We start from the raw sequence: 14,979 nt of genomic DNA on the forward strand, positions 1-14,979 counted from the left end.
ACTTCTATGTCCGCCTCACTCACTTTCCCCGCCTGTCATTGAAACAGTTGATAGAAATCTCTCAGTTACACGGACAACTTTACAGAATCAGTTTATTTCCTATCTCAGCGCTTGGTAGACGAGGGCCCTCTTGGTGTCTGTCATGTCGACGTCCTTCCCGCTGATCAGACTCATGGACACAGTGTAGTCAGATAACGCATACCCAACACCAAACATGGGGACAAGAGGTTCCCGGAACACCTCATCATACATGACAAGAACAACCCCCCTGTCCAAGTCAATGAAGGCCACTCTCCCCCTCCCCACATCCAGCACCACGCCATAGTGGAGGGTGGCCTGTGTGCCGGGAGTGTCGGGCATGGTGTTCTGGAGACACTCGCCCCGCTTCCCCTCCCGCCACACCGTGGTACAGAAACTCCTCCCGTGTCTGTCACATCTCTCTACACGGACACACCAGGAGCGACGCTGTGCAGGAACCCACAACCCACTGTCCACCTGTCCTGCCTCGCACACCCCCATCTCCAGGACATACCACGACATTCCCCTCACCACCCGTACCCGGGTCTTTGTCTGCCAGTATGTGGGTGTGGTGGGGAGGGGGTTGAGGGTGGAGGAGTGTGGAGGAAGGGGGATGGGGGAGCTACAGGTCCCTCTATACTCCTGTAGTCTGTTCCGCCCCTCATCCCGTGTGTCTGTCGGCGAGTTCACCAGCTCACCGTCTGTAGTTACGTGGCAGCGTTCTGTGTTGGCCCGAGCCGCGTCCAGGTGAATTTTAGGACCTGGAAATAAACATTGTATTTGTTGTGTAGCAAGTTTATTTCACTGTTTGTTACAAACTGAGACACAGAAAGAGATTTACTGAAAATATCGGCTGATTGTTTGCTTGTTTCCAAACAGCGCGCTGAATGTTCGTCTGTGTTTTTCATCAGTACAGAATATCTCCCACAACTGCGCTATATTAGTGCGCTAATTACAATGTAAAACTATTACTACGAGAATTCAAAATGCATTTCATTAAGAAACAAATAGAATAATTCACAAACAAAGGCAATATAAAAGAATTTATGATAATCTTTTGATTTACCCCATTGTGCAGATATCTGCCAGACGTGGACGATGTTCGTGTATGAAATACGACCTCAGTGAGTGAATTTCTCAACAAAAGTGTTTGTGTGTGGATTCTCAATTAATCTTTCACAAAGCATGATAAAAATAAACTGAAAAGTATCGTGTTTTAGGATATTTTTGACATTTTTGTGTTCATCATACACCGCATGAACAGGTATATTCTATGTCCGCTTCAGTCACTTTCACCGTTACCCTGTGTGTGTCGCGGAATGTTCACAAGCGCTGGTCAGTGATTGATGTCGCAAGTCCGTCAACAACGTCAGCTTTCTGAGTTATTCCAGTGTAGAATGAATAAGATTCATGATTGTATAATTGTACTTACACAAGAATCGGTACAGAGATTCAGTGAACACCCCGAACAATACGAGAAGGAAGTTAAATATAACACATTTGTGACGTAGTTGTATTGTTTAAACGTGCCATGGAGATGTGAATAGGTTGTGTGTAATTAACAAATTAAATATTTTCAAATACATTTGTATGATCTTTCACACTTAGAAAATAACAGGCATACTATAACGGTATTTATGCTAAAGTAGTTAAACAACCCTATATTGTTCAGGGCTATATTTCTAATTAGCCCCATCAGTATGTTCTCAAAATTCTCTACAGATCAACAGAAAGATTACTTTTCACAAACCGACAGTTACTCGTTTGTTCTCAGAATGTATCATACATTCAAACTGCTTCTGTATACTTTACCCAACTTCCTCCGATGGAAATCAAAATCAAATTCACGCCCTTGAGATACTTGTAACAGGCAATGTTATTAGGAAATATGTTAGCTAATACTTAATGTCCGTTTCAGTAACTACACATTAGATTAAAGTGACAAGGTCCTCGCCTGGAGTGGGGTGTATCTTTCAGTACACCAACAACAGATGTACAGCTGTACTGGCTGAGGTTTTAGTGTCAATATTACACATTCAGTGTGAGAACGCGAAACACCAGTTTCACCGCACGACCGTTCGAGGCTGGACTGGTGGCAAGTAATAGTGTTATAAGCTAAACATGCATCTCCAAAACCTGAGAAACATATTACAAAGTCAACATTTAAATTGATGGTTACAGCTTTAACACGATGGAGAAAGAAAGTCGCCATGTCGGCGCAAACAAGCAGGAAATCAATAGGGCGATGACAGTTGCAGGGTATTTCGGGATAGGTTCGTTGTTGTTGTCGACAGTTAATCAATAGACATCTTTAATCAGTTCGTAGGTTCATGGTCAAATATTGTTCTTAATCAACTAAAATGGTCCATGATGACATGTGACAAAGAAAGGTCAGTCCCGAACGCTTTCAAATGATACCGCTACCGCTAGGAAAAGGGAGCGCTGTTTTGCAGTCTATCAGGTCGAATCCCGATCGTTCTTAGTTCCCCACTCAGTGACGAGCCTGGCCGGTCTGATCCTGTCGTGTATTGACAATAGATGGACCGAGAGTAAGTAAAACTAATGTGAGTATAAAGCTGGTGTTGCGTTTCTTTATTATACGAGTAGGGGCGGTTGGATGACAATTCGGAGTAAATGTCGATCGACCAATCACTCCTTGACTGAGATAACCCCATGCTGACAAGGCGAGCTGCAAAGTCATGGCTTAACTGACCATGATGACAAGGAACAAAACGTTTAGGTAACAGCAGTTGGGTCTCACTTGACGATCTAACGCATTTACCACAACAGTGATGGATCCAGAGACAGATTTGACTCAACACTAGCTCAGACATAAACGCGTTTAAAAATATACATGTTATACATATAAAAAATAATCTAGCTGTTGAATACGATATCCTGAGACCCTCCACTCACTCACTCACGCACTCCTGGAAATACTTACATGAGATAGGTGCAGGCCTGCATTCCAGTCCAACAATATATACAGTGCTTCCAAAATCTGAAAGATAAATGTTAAATATATTTATACCTTGTTTATATATTTTCTGTTTTCATGAGGTCAAAGTTTGCATTCATCAGCAACTAAAAAGAAGTAACCGATAAGCATATCTTCAACTTGTTACGTGAGCCTTGCAGATAAATATTAAAATTAATCATGTTTTCACGATTGCGACAATCCGGGGTTTAATATCTCCGTATATTTACCTCTTGAACAGTTACATGACTCACCACGACTGTTGCAGAAGCGCTTAGCTTTTTGTGTTAAATTAGGCCCTGCATGATACTGTATGATACTATACGATACTGCATACTGTTTTGGCTATTCAACAATTAGCAATAGGATAGCCAACTGGATTTCACATTCTTCACTGACCGAGAACAATTGAGTTTGATTCCCAAAGTCCATTCCTAATCATGGCGTGTGAGTATGACGATAATAATCTTAAAACAAATCAACACGACATACACATAAATATATGTTTCAAACTTTCATATGAAAGAATTATTCAAGGTATATTTTGGTTTTCAACACTCCTAGAATGTACAGCTATATACATCTACAAACCTTTTTCCAAGGAGTCATTCTTTGCTGTCAGATACGCGAGTTGCTGCTCGTCTCCCGCCATCACCTAGAAGATAAAGAAGACGACGCCAAGACGTTCAGAGACAGTGAGAAACTTCACAAAGAGTCATAACATTCAAGTTTGTACCTCATCAAACACCAACCGCCCTGACCATGTCCTGAATCACCTGATTCTGATTCTGTATTGAATCAGGCCAATAAACGACTGGCCGTAAGACACCGGTGATCCAAATATATGCGATGAAGAATGGAAGATCTAAAGTACATAAACAATAGGATTCATGGGTCAATTGATGCAATGGTAATAATGAATCAGTTTGTCCGCTTATTGGCACAAAACTAAATCTGCATTTGGAAAAAATGTCAAATCTATTCAATAATATTTCAAATAAATGTTATTTTATCTTTCTAACATTTAATTTACATAATGTTATAACTCATTTTAATATAGTTTCTAAGGACTTCAGAATCTAAAGCTGTTATTTTTTCCTTTTCGTTGTCTATCCTTTTCAAACCATAGGCAGTAATAACTGCCATGATTTATTGCCATGATTGGTAAACAAGACAATTACCACGAAGATTTGAAATCCACAATTTTTTTTTTCTATTTCCGACTTTACCTTTTTACATGAAATAAAAGCGACAAAAGCCTTCCGCATGAATAAGAAATCTCTTCCAATACCAGAATCGAGTTAACAATTCCGACCATTTCATAAGCATGCCTCCATGTTCCCTTTCGTCCCCATTTATACCTTCAATGTAAGTGTAGTTAAATCTCTGTCCTTTAGGGAGCCCAGCTGGTACTTCCTCAACTGATGCATCAGACCTGTAGGTATGCAAGGACTGTGACACCCATCTGTAGACACAACATAGAACTTGTTATTGACAATACATAGTGATACATGTATAGGACGTATATACCTTTGGCAAATCACATCCAATTGAAGCCACATTTTACTAACTAGAAGATAACTTAGTTTTAGTTGTAATACATACGAAGTCAGTTATAAAACTTATTCAGTGCTGTGACAATCATCAGTTCATACCTTTCACAGTGTATTGACCTTCCCCTTTCACTCCAGCCAGTTTTGATGTCGTGTTGGGGAACTGTAATTAGGTAGGCGGCATTGAAACAAATACAAAGGTAATTATTATAGGGCTGGTTTTGTTATCACAAAAGACACTTCTAGCACATCGTACACATTTGTATATCTGTGCATTCTCTGGTCTTTGTGTCACGCTTTTCCACTTGGAATCGTGTAGTTTTAATTTCATGACAAAATTAAACACGAAGTCTATGATGTTACTAATGATAATGAGTGAGTAAATATGGCCTATCTCCCCTTTGAGCAGTATTTCAGTTATATTACAGCATGTCATGTTGGTGTAGGAAGTGTGCTCGAGCAGGTCTTAGACGTTTTCCTGTTTGGTGAAACCCACGAACACAGGTATTGCGCTGACAAACCAAGAAACTGATTATGAATGAAGTGACATCGGTTGAGTCAACTATTTGAAATAGGTTGCCGATCAAATAAGCTGTATCAGTCAGTGGTTATTATTGTGTTGTGAAACCTCTGATTAGCCATTTTAAAAATGTTGAATATGTGGCACTTGTGTGGCGGATAGCTGTAAACATATTTCTACCAACAGTTGACAGTACTCATCACTTTAAAACACAGCAAAACTGACACCTTTGCCTGAAACAACTTTATTATTAGTGATAAAATTATAGGACAGTCACTAAACCACAAGCCACTTTTAACTCAGTTGGTATCTCAATATGACCATAACCTGTTATCCTTAAAGACAGTTCTCCTTCGAGAGAGCTATATCTTGTAAAACAACTTTGAACTACATTATGTACATTACATTTAGATTACACTGATGATTGACTGTGATACCAACGCTTGTTATTTTTCTAACATCACCCATGAGGTGAGTTGACTTTGTGTCACCGTAATCCGCCATGGCGGACACCATGATATAGTTGACATATTTCTTACTGCATCGTAAAACAACAGACAAACTGAACAATACATGTGAGCATGTGTATGAACTGATTGAAGCGCCTTAAAAGACTGTTATAACTGTCACCTTTCGCTTTGAGTCTTTCGTGAATACTGTCCTTTGCCTGTGTTTAATTCTTCTTGGCAAGGTGCTTTCATCTTGGTCTTTTTGAAGGGAACTGCTAACACCGTCCAGACCTGGTAGCTCCACATTAAATAGGGATAGGACATCCGGGTACCTCATCAAGTAGTCAACCGCGTTCTGCCACCCAACTGGAGGATACAAAATATTATACATCTAACTTGTGTGATTATCGCAATCGTAAATTTCGTTATATTATCAGACATTCGTCTCTAAGTTATGTCCATGTAAGAGTAACACTTATGATAAAAGGCAATTTGTGAAATACCACTTTAATATACCCACCGCCAAAAGACGCGAATACCATATTGTTAGTTAATAGATGGAGACTTACTCATATTCAAGAGATATCTGATTGGGTCGATGCACAAACGAACATACTGTTATATTGTGTGAACCGACGCTCATGAAGGCATCACATGTTACGCTAAAGATCCATGGCTCGAGATGCACCATTTGTCTCGTGCAGGATTAGGTGTAAAGTTGGGAAATCATATGCAGGATATTGTGTTAGAATAAAGTCACGCTGCGGTAACACTTGACTTTTGTTAGTTTTGTCATTAATTGGTACACACTCGGAAATCTCATCTTGACGTACATACATCTCTATAGGTTTTTATGGTTCGCGTCCCTTTTGGCGGTGAGTCGATATAAGCATAAGTCAATTTACACTTGCCGTGTGTCCAACCCTCAGTTTGTAGTTTGTCGAGTTGTCTCGTTTTGTAATCTCTGTTCTGAAACCAAAGGAACTGGCAGTAGCAGTGAAAGTAGCATCAGAGTCACCACCCTCACCGTTTCGATCAGGTTATTGTATTAATCTTTCCACAATTCTCAGTTGAAGATAATGTTAAGCTTGTATATGATTTAAAACAGTAAGAAATATTTGCAGTCTGAATAAACGACCAAAGCATATTCTTAGTTAAGGAAGAGAATATATGGATGTCAACTTCTTCATTATGCGGAACACAACGTTTCGGAGTATATGCTTACTCCTTCATCAGGTGAATGAATGCCATGAGGCAGAGAGCATAATATATGTACATGTAAGGACAAAACAATTAAGAAGATAACAAAAGGTGGAAACTAACAAGGGAAACCAACAGATGATTGGCGCTGACAGGTGATTAGCAATGGACAATGGAAGCCAACACTTCACAGTAATAGCGCTAATGGTATTGAAGCTAGTGCTTAAGTCAATAGATAAGTAATATGGATGCTACCCTTTCTAGTTTGTACTCTTTGTTATTTTCCACCTATTGTTATCTCATTAATTGTGTATCTCTTCCTTATGTGTATCACTTCTAAATGCCTTTCAAAGACCTGATATTCTTAGTTGTTTCGATATTTCTGTACAAATCTTCAAGAGTATATGAATATGTAAATGGTTACCAATTTTAAACTGTCCAATTCTTCATTTAGAGATTCAATCTCTTGCATTCCTGAAGAGGAAACACATGCATTACTAGAGTACATACAACCGTGAATATGTGTTCACGTGACTGACTGAATATGTCGTGTTTCCTATGCTGAAATTAACACTGACACTACATTAAAAAATATAGAATGTTGATTTCAATTGTTCGTTAATGATAGCAAAACTAGCTGTTATGGGTTGGTGATATAGAAACTTACGACTCTCTGCTTCGCCAACACCTGTGTCCTGGAGCTCCTGCACCTCGCCAACACCTGTGTCCTGGAGCTTCTGCACCTCGCCAACACCTGTGTCCTGGAGCTCCTGAACCTCGCCAACACCTGTGTCCTGGAGCTCCTGTGCCTCGCCAACATCTGTGTCCTGGAGCTCCCTTGCCTCGCCAACATCTGTGTCCTGGAGTTCCAGTGCCTCGCCAACATCTGTGTCCTGGAGTTCCAGTGCCTCGCCAACATCTGTGTCCTGGAGTTCCAGTGCCTCGCCAACATCTGTGTCCTGGAGCTCCCTTGCCTCGCCAACATCTGTGTCATGGAGTTCCAGTGCCTCGCCAACATCTGTGTCCTGGAGTTCCAGTGCCTCGCCCACATCTGTGTCCTGGAGTTCCAGTGCCTCGCCAACATCTGTGTCCTGGAGCTCCAGTGCCTCGCCCACATCTGTGTCCTGGAGTTCCAGTGCCTCGTCAACATCTGTGTCCTGGAGTTCCAGTGCCTCGCAAACATCTGTGTCCTGGAGTTCCAGTGCCTCGCCCACATCTGTGTCCTGGAGCTCCAGTGCCTCGTCAACATCTGTGTCCTGGAGTTCCAGTGCCTCGCAAACATCTGTGTCCTGGAGCTCCTGCGCCTCGCCAGCATCTGTGTCCTGGAGCTCCAGCTTGTCTTCAGTGTGGATATCCTCCAGGGGCTCCTGAAATTAGTTTCAATCTTAAAAGTGTTTGTTTAACACAGTCCATGTCGAAATGTACCACTATGTAAACTCTGTGTGTAATGAATCGTTTCTCCATGATCAACATCATGTGTGCAACGAATCACGTTAAAAGGCTGGGAAGCCGGATGCAATTCCCCAAAGTTACCCAATGTATGCCCCTTGTCGTAACACGGTGGTACTGGTGTTTGATTCGGCAGAAAATGTTACTGAATATCTTCCTCCCTAAACTAATGCAACTGACAAGTAGATCACTGCTAAACCAAGCTCGAGACCATGCACTTAAAGCGGACAGTCAGAAAGCACACTGAGATAATATCCAAACCATATTGCAGTCTTTTGACAAAACACATCATGGCACCTACCGTTGAAGAAGACACATTTCTTTTATTCTCCCGTGTTACATTGATCGTCTCAGGATCTTAAACAACAATAAATACATACGTTTGTCTTAAACAATAACTGTTCATATTCCACCTTCCTTGTGAAAGAAATCTTTAAAACATCCGTAATTCATTTGAAAGAAGGTGCAAAGGTACTTCTCTAGTTTAGATACACAAAATAAGAATAACATTGAATGACAGATAATTTCCTTGAAAGCATTGCTATACCGTAGGCTACTTGTGGTATTAAATTAGAACGTCACAGTGTCATAATTTTAATGCCTCGAATAGAACCTCAAAACGAATACCTTGTTAGATACGAACATAATTTGAACAGTTCCATTAGATAATAGATATTGCCTATTTGTTTATCCTAGTCTATCAGTCACTAGGCTGAAAGTAGGGAAATCACAGTCATGACAGGTACGTACGCCCCTCTGCATATACGCCATCTGTGTTCTGTAGCTCCAGTTTATGTTTAGCATCGGTTAGCGTATCCCGAAATGCACGTGCTGTGTTCTGTTGGTTCCAGAACGTAGATTCAAAACTCTGTGACCATTCCTGTAGTTTCTCTTCTCCTTCTGTGGAGGCTGAAATTAAAACTACAAATTGTTAAATGGAACATACACAGGAAGAAAAGTTGTGATTTCGAAACAAAATACAAGGTGTACAAGCTTTGGATAGATCATATATACACACTGACAATAAGACACTTGCTGGATTTGTACATAGTGCATAGATACAAGTATGTCTATTTCTGTATACACATATATTGTTTATATATGTGTTTCCTTTTCGTTTTGTTATTTGATACTCGACCCGTGAAGATCCGGTATATAATGGGTTTTCAATAACCCATAATTGCTTACTATGCTACCTATGCTTGTCGTAAGAGGCGACTAACGGGCTCGGGTGGTCAGGATCACTGACGTGTTTGGTGCATGTCATCGTATCCCAATTGCGTGGATCAATGTTCATGATGTCAACCACTGTATTGTCTGGTTCAGACTCGATTATTTACAGACCGCCGTCATATAGCTGGAATATTGCTGAGTGCAACGTAAAACAAAAAAACAAACAAATCAGCAGCAACATAAACTTGATACAATAATAATTTATAAGAATTGGCAGACAAATTAATACACTGCTGTAAAAGCATTTAACTCTATAAGGTTTATAATACACGAAAAACAAATTTCCAGAATGGCAAATGCTGTAAAAGTGTACATATTTTTATGAATGTCCGTGGTCAATTTGTTTATATGCGTTCGTACACATAACCAATAATCATTAATGTGAAAGTTCCCTTCCATTAATACCAAAACCAAATTACTAATGCAAATTATGTCCCTTTACTATTTATATACAGATATATCCAGAGATGTATTATTGTGAATGTATTTGGACATTTGTCATCTTTACAAAGTGCTGTATTTTGGATATATAAATCATTCAAAGAAATATACAACGAAGATACAGGTTTTTGTATCAACACTTTTTCGTCCTGTGTCTGTTGATCCCAGAAAGTGTGCTCATATAAGTAACACAAATTTATGACTTAGAATCTTGGTCACACTTGGTAATGTTATCTAAGACACCAGAGTAGTGCTGTCTTTTGGTTTTATATCTGCATAATTCTAAGAAATGATGATAATGTCTACTTACCTTTCTCAAGGTAAGCCAGTTTAACGCCTTGGTAGATGAGATTGGTTCTGTCCTTTACCATAACCTGGGGCAAAGAAACAAACCATCTTAAAAGTGACTCATTAATTAATAATATTTGTACATACCGCATGCATTTAAACCTAATGTATGCTTCACGAACGTTTAGCCTTAATTACGGTTTGCTGTTTGTATTCTAATATAGACTCGGATTCTTACGGATCGTAAAAGAGGAAAAACACTCTTTTCTTGTTCCACTTTTTCTTGCCATGCAATCAGCTCTGCTTCTTGTACAACCGGGTGTGGTTTACCAACGACAAATGCTGCAAATATTTAAGAAAATAATACATATATGTAATTGTAACAGAACCACAAACAATAAAGCAATTACCTAAACAATACAAATTGTCAGGTATTCAAGTGTATTATCAACAATTTTACCAATGGCAATGGTGGATAATATCTGATCAACTTTATGGTTAATGGTTTATAATGTTTGCAGCTACACAACTTTACACTTTTCATAGAAATTAAATTAATAAAACGTTTTCCAGAATAGCAACGCAGACAGTCATGAGAAAAATCAAATTGATGTAAATTCGACAATCAAATCGATCAAAGTATACTAAAAGGCTGTAAAGTTGATGTGAAATAACTGCATATCATATTGGCTTTAAACTCATTGCCATTTAACTTATTCTTTTATGTGTGTAGAACAAGATAATACATGGTACAAAACGTTTGAAATGCGCAGCTCCTACTAAGAGCAGAGTTGCTTGTACGAGTCCAACTATATAATTAACATGTGTTTATGAATCACTATCTAATGCCAGATGTTCGCTTAAAGGTGAGCGTATTCTGCCCCACCGGTGACACCGTCACAAACACTTACATAGGCAAGTCAATTGTTCTCTTGAAAGAACGTGAACATATGGTACAAATCGAAATAAGGAATTGCATCGGATATAATATTTGCCACTGATGCGTCAAATTTGGAAACGTTCTCCATTTGTTTGCCATAATACGTTTTGAAAGACTTACTTAAAAGAAAAGTTGACTAATGGAAGCTGAAGTCATCCCATAAAAACATGGCAATACTCACATCCCGCATCAGTTAAAGTACTGTCCCTTGTATGTTGACGTGGCTTGTTCTCCAAACAGGCCTTATTTTGGTGAAACTGAAAATACCCAAAAAATGATAAGTGATCCGAAGTCCGAAGAGGATTTTAAATTGTTTGTATTTTATTCATAGTCAAATCTTGTTAAGTTGTATAATTTACAGTATTTACACGTATACACAAAGTATGTGCCCAAACTGTGTGACAAACGATAGCAGAGAGTTTTAGCTCCATTTTCTGTTGTTGCAGTGGGGTAATAAAGTGACTTAAAAATATGTTTTTCTTAATAACGTTATTAACTTCAATAAGATCTACTTACAGCAACATGTTGTCTAAGCTTCTCCATCATCAACACCAGCACGTCAAACTCTCCAAGGAGATAGTTCATCCTTTGTCTCCATTGATCTGAACAAGTTTAATGAAGAATATTTATTATGTGATAAAATGACTGAACATCGCTTTCCTCACAACTAATCATCGTCATCATCACCAATCACTCCACATACCTATTTTTTTACGTTTATCATAGACTATTTTATTTCAGAGTTATTTTGATTACTTAAAAAAATGTTACCATTGGTTAATACATCCATTAGTTTCTCGATTCTGTCAGTCTCCTGTAAAATCAAATTTGAAATATTTTTGACATTAGACAACATCAGTAACAGTAACATCCGTGAAAAAAGCCGCGACCATGTTTATGAAATGTAATTGCAGAGATACAAGTTGTCTGGGAGTTAATGTCGTTGATAGGAACTTAAATGTGTGAGAAAAAAATGTATCTAAGAAGTTTACAGTGCCATGTACTACATAATAGTAATGACTTGGCCCACTCACAGCAAAACGTTTACACGTACAGTATCAAAGGTATTTGGTTGATGGAGGTACGTGGGGTACATTCCACTGTTATATGTACATTTTCATAACGAAATTATGGTATACATTACCCTCTCTACCATCCAGTTTCTGTACTTAAGCTGCTTGATATCAGTTAGATCTGAAGTTAAAATGGATTGATCTTGCTTATTCAACAAAATTAGTAATAATTAAATATGTTATAACATTAAATAAAATGCTAGCACTATCTAATGTATCACGCCAGGAATAATTAACACAGGCGTGTTTGGGGGCAAACAGACAACAAGAACATTTTGTGACACATGTACTTACAGTTTCCAAATTGCCAATGGTGACGTCTTCTTTCCGGTGTCACACTGTTTGTTTCATCTACAATGTTCACATATGAAGACAGATCCAGTTTGCTGAGGTCGTTCACTGATACCACTGATGCGTAGGCTGACCTGAAAGTATGATCGATTAAGTCCTTGACAGAAACAAACAGAGATAAGTAACTCAGTTCACATTCTCAGATATTCCAATGCATAGTTTGTTGAGAGTATTTTGATTTAGCTCCTATGATATCTACAAACCTGAGTCTGTCCCTCTCTTCCCGTGACCTACACACCAGCAGAGTGTCCCCCAGCCTGCTCAGTCTTCTAGCCACCTCCAGCATCAGAGTCGTTGCCCCGCTACCTGGTACACACCGGACCTGGGCATCCTTACTGTTGATGTTCTCCACCAGAATGATACATTGTTCTTTGGTGAGAAATCTTATACAGTCATCGCCTTCACCATTTTCTCTGAGCACCGACTTTGACTCGGCAACACCCGCCCAAAAGGCTGTCAGGACTCTGTCATATCTTCTTGTATTCATTAGTAATGAATACAGTGGAACAAAATGAAACGAATCATTTTCCAAAACCCCCAGGCGAGTGTTGAATGCGACACTATCCTTGAGAGTCGACGTATTGATCACTCCATGTATTGAGTTCACATCTTCATCTATGAATCTGATGAGTTTATGTCTCACTCCTCTCGCAACAGACGTATTGTACACCAACGCTTCCCTTGACTCTTCATCACCATCAACGAGTGACAGGACCATAGTTGGCTTTGTAGGAAAGGCTATGAACACATCACACACGGCAATATTTGGACGAGGTGATGTGGTAAAATCCAGAGCAACTGATAAAGTTTCTGATAAGAACATGAAACATGGCTCAGTCTTTGGGTAGTTTGTATTCTTTACTTCTTCATCAGTTCTGTAATCCGAACCTAAGACAAACGCATGATTTTCTACAAGTTCTAAGAGGCGGTCTTTCACGTTTGCCAACGTGGTTCCAAGTTTCAAGGGTTTTATGGTTCGACCTTCTGAAAACAAATAGAAGAAGTAAAATCGGAAACCTTTCAGATTTTGTGTCGCAAATTATGCTCTGTGAGATATTATGCATTTTTGTGCCCCTGTTGACTGAATTGTACACAAGAATCTATGTATTGCCACAAAAGTACCAGTTACGTGTCACTCAACATCTAAAGTACACTTTTGACATGAAACAAACTCCAAGAATAATTGTTCATTGCTGTGTCTGATGAACAGTTGACTTGTTTCTGCATGTGTTTGTGACAGGTGCCATCGGTGAGACAGGACACGCTCACCTTTTCGCGAACACTTGGCATCATCACTGTTTCATAAACACATGCTTACAAGACACCTGAAATCGTATAATGCATGATTTCTTAGGATTATGGAAAGATTTTTGTCGTAATAATTTGTTCTGAGATTCATAGTTTACCAATGACTCTCGTGATTAATTGGGAAACTTTTCAACCTTGACATTGGCAATACATAAGTCAATATGTTTAAATCATTTTAAATTTAATTAATTGCTGTGCAATGTCCACAACTATCAATAAACACTTCACTCTTAGTAATAAACATAATTACCCTCAGGAACGAAGTATGTCCTGATCTCAAAGATGCTGTTTCCAATTTGCTTGAGGTCAGGTCGGAAGAAATCGTTTGTTGCCAAGGCAAAGCCGTGCTCCTCATCTTTTGCAATTTGTTTCTGGAATATGGAATGAAAACGTGAAACGTATCCTTAGTATACCGCAGTTGTCATTTCAAGAAATTTATTTTGAAGCTGGACACTCTATGATTTTAACCCTTGTGGTAGGATATATTAAATGTACAGTTTGTTTGGGAAATATTTACCAGAAAAGTGATAATCATTTAATGCCGTTAAAGATGGAGGCTAAACGTACCAGTAGCTTCCACATTTTGACGAGGATACGTATTGGCCCTGTAAAAGTTAAAATATAACAGAAGAGTACATGTACAAGTGTAGAAAAAAGCATACTTTTAAGCAAGTTTACAAGCAACAATATGTTCATGTTAGACATAAGACAATTAATCTTTGCCATAACATATTTCAAAATATGACACTAGAAAGTTTGAAACGCATTACGTCAGAATTTGATCCTCAACATTAATTCCCCAACGATTAGTAAACACTAAAAAAATGTGTGTTTTCATTTTTGTAGAGCTTTTGATTAAAGATTTGAAACATAACATCTAAGAATCTGACTGAAAGATTCTTGACTGATTATTGATTGTAATCACAATTCATGAATTAGAATTTGCTAGGGATTATAACAGGACTTCTGTTTTAAAGAAATTTACCACCATTTTACCAATCTCATAACCACAATAGAAAATATAACCAAACAATGAAAAATCAAATGGGATCTTAACCTCCTTCCTTATCTCCTGTATCAGCTACGTCTATTTCCCCCGTGTGAAAGCATGGAACCATTCATGGATTTCCATCCGGGTGACTGACTTGTTTGTTGGATCATATTTGTAAGCCAATGGTC

General features: G+C 38.8%; 1 protein-coding gene across 1 annotated transcript; it reads right to left on the reverse strand.

Annotated features, from left to right (window-relative positions):
• On the reverse strand, window positions 1-14,401 carry LOC139447105 (uncharacterized). The gene is made up of 22 exons (XM_071228272.1): window positions 14,368-14,401; window positions 14,051-14,171; window positions 12,696-13,476; window positions 12,436-12,566; window positions 12,213-12,262; window positions 11,840-11,882; window positions 11,585-11,670; window positions 11,250-11,325; window positions 10,367-10,470; window positions 10,151-10,214; window positions 8,917-9,075; window positions 8,468-8,523; window positions 8,020-8,084; window positions 7,248-7,255; window positions 7,142-7,191; window positions 6,429-6,486; window positions 5,699-5,883; window positions 4,651-4,711; window positions 4,357-4,460; window positions 3,587-3,650; window positions 2,963-3,019; window positions 1-779 (listed from the first exon to the last, which is right to left on the reverse strand). The coding sequence occupies exons 1-22, from the start codon at window positions 14,380-14,382 to the stop codon at window positions 100-102; spliced, it is 3,018 nt and encodes a 1,005-aa protein (XP_071084373.1). The 5' UTR covers window positions 14,383-14,401; the 3' UTR covers window positions 1-99.
• Between the last annotated feature and the right edge of the window lie 578 nt (window positions 14,402-14,979).

Source organism: Haliotis cracherodii, unplaced genomic scaffold (assembly GCF_022045235.1).
Source record: "Haliotis cracherodii isolate W230 unplaced genomic scaffold, xgHalCrac1.p SCAF_7, whole genome shotgun sequence".
NCBI lineage: Eukaryota > Metazoa > Mollusca > Gastropoda > Lepetellida > Haliotidae > Haliotis > Haliotis cracherodii.

Bases quoted from the DNA above. Each gene is read 5' to 3' on its own strand.
- LOC139447105 (XM_071228272.1), bottom strand. The intron at 10,215-10,366 runs GTAAGAATCCGA...TCTTTGCCCCAG, and splicing joins TTTTTCCTCTTTTACGATCC to GTTATGGTAAAGGACAGAAC. The intron at 5,884-6,428 runs GCAAGTGTAAAT...TGTATCCTCCAG, and splicing joins AACTGAGGGTTGGACACACG to TTGGGTGGCAGAACGCGGTT.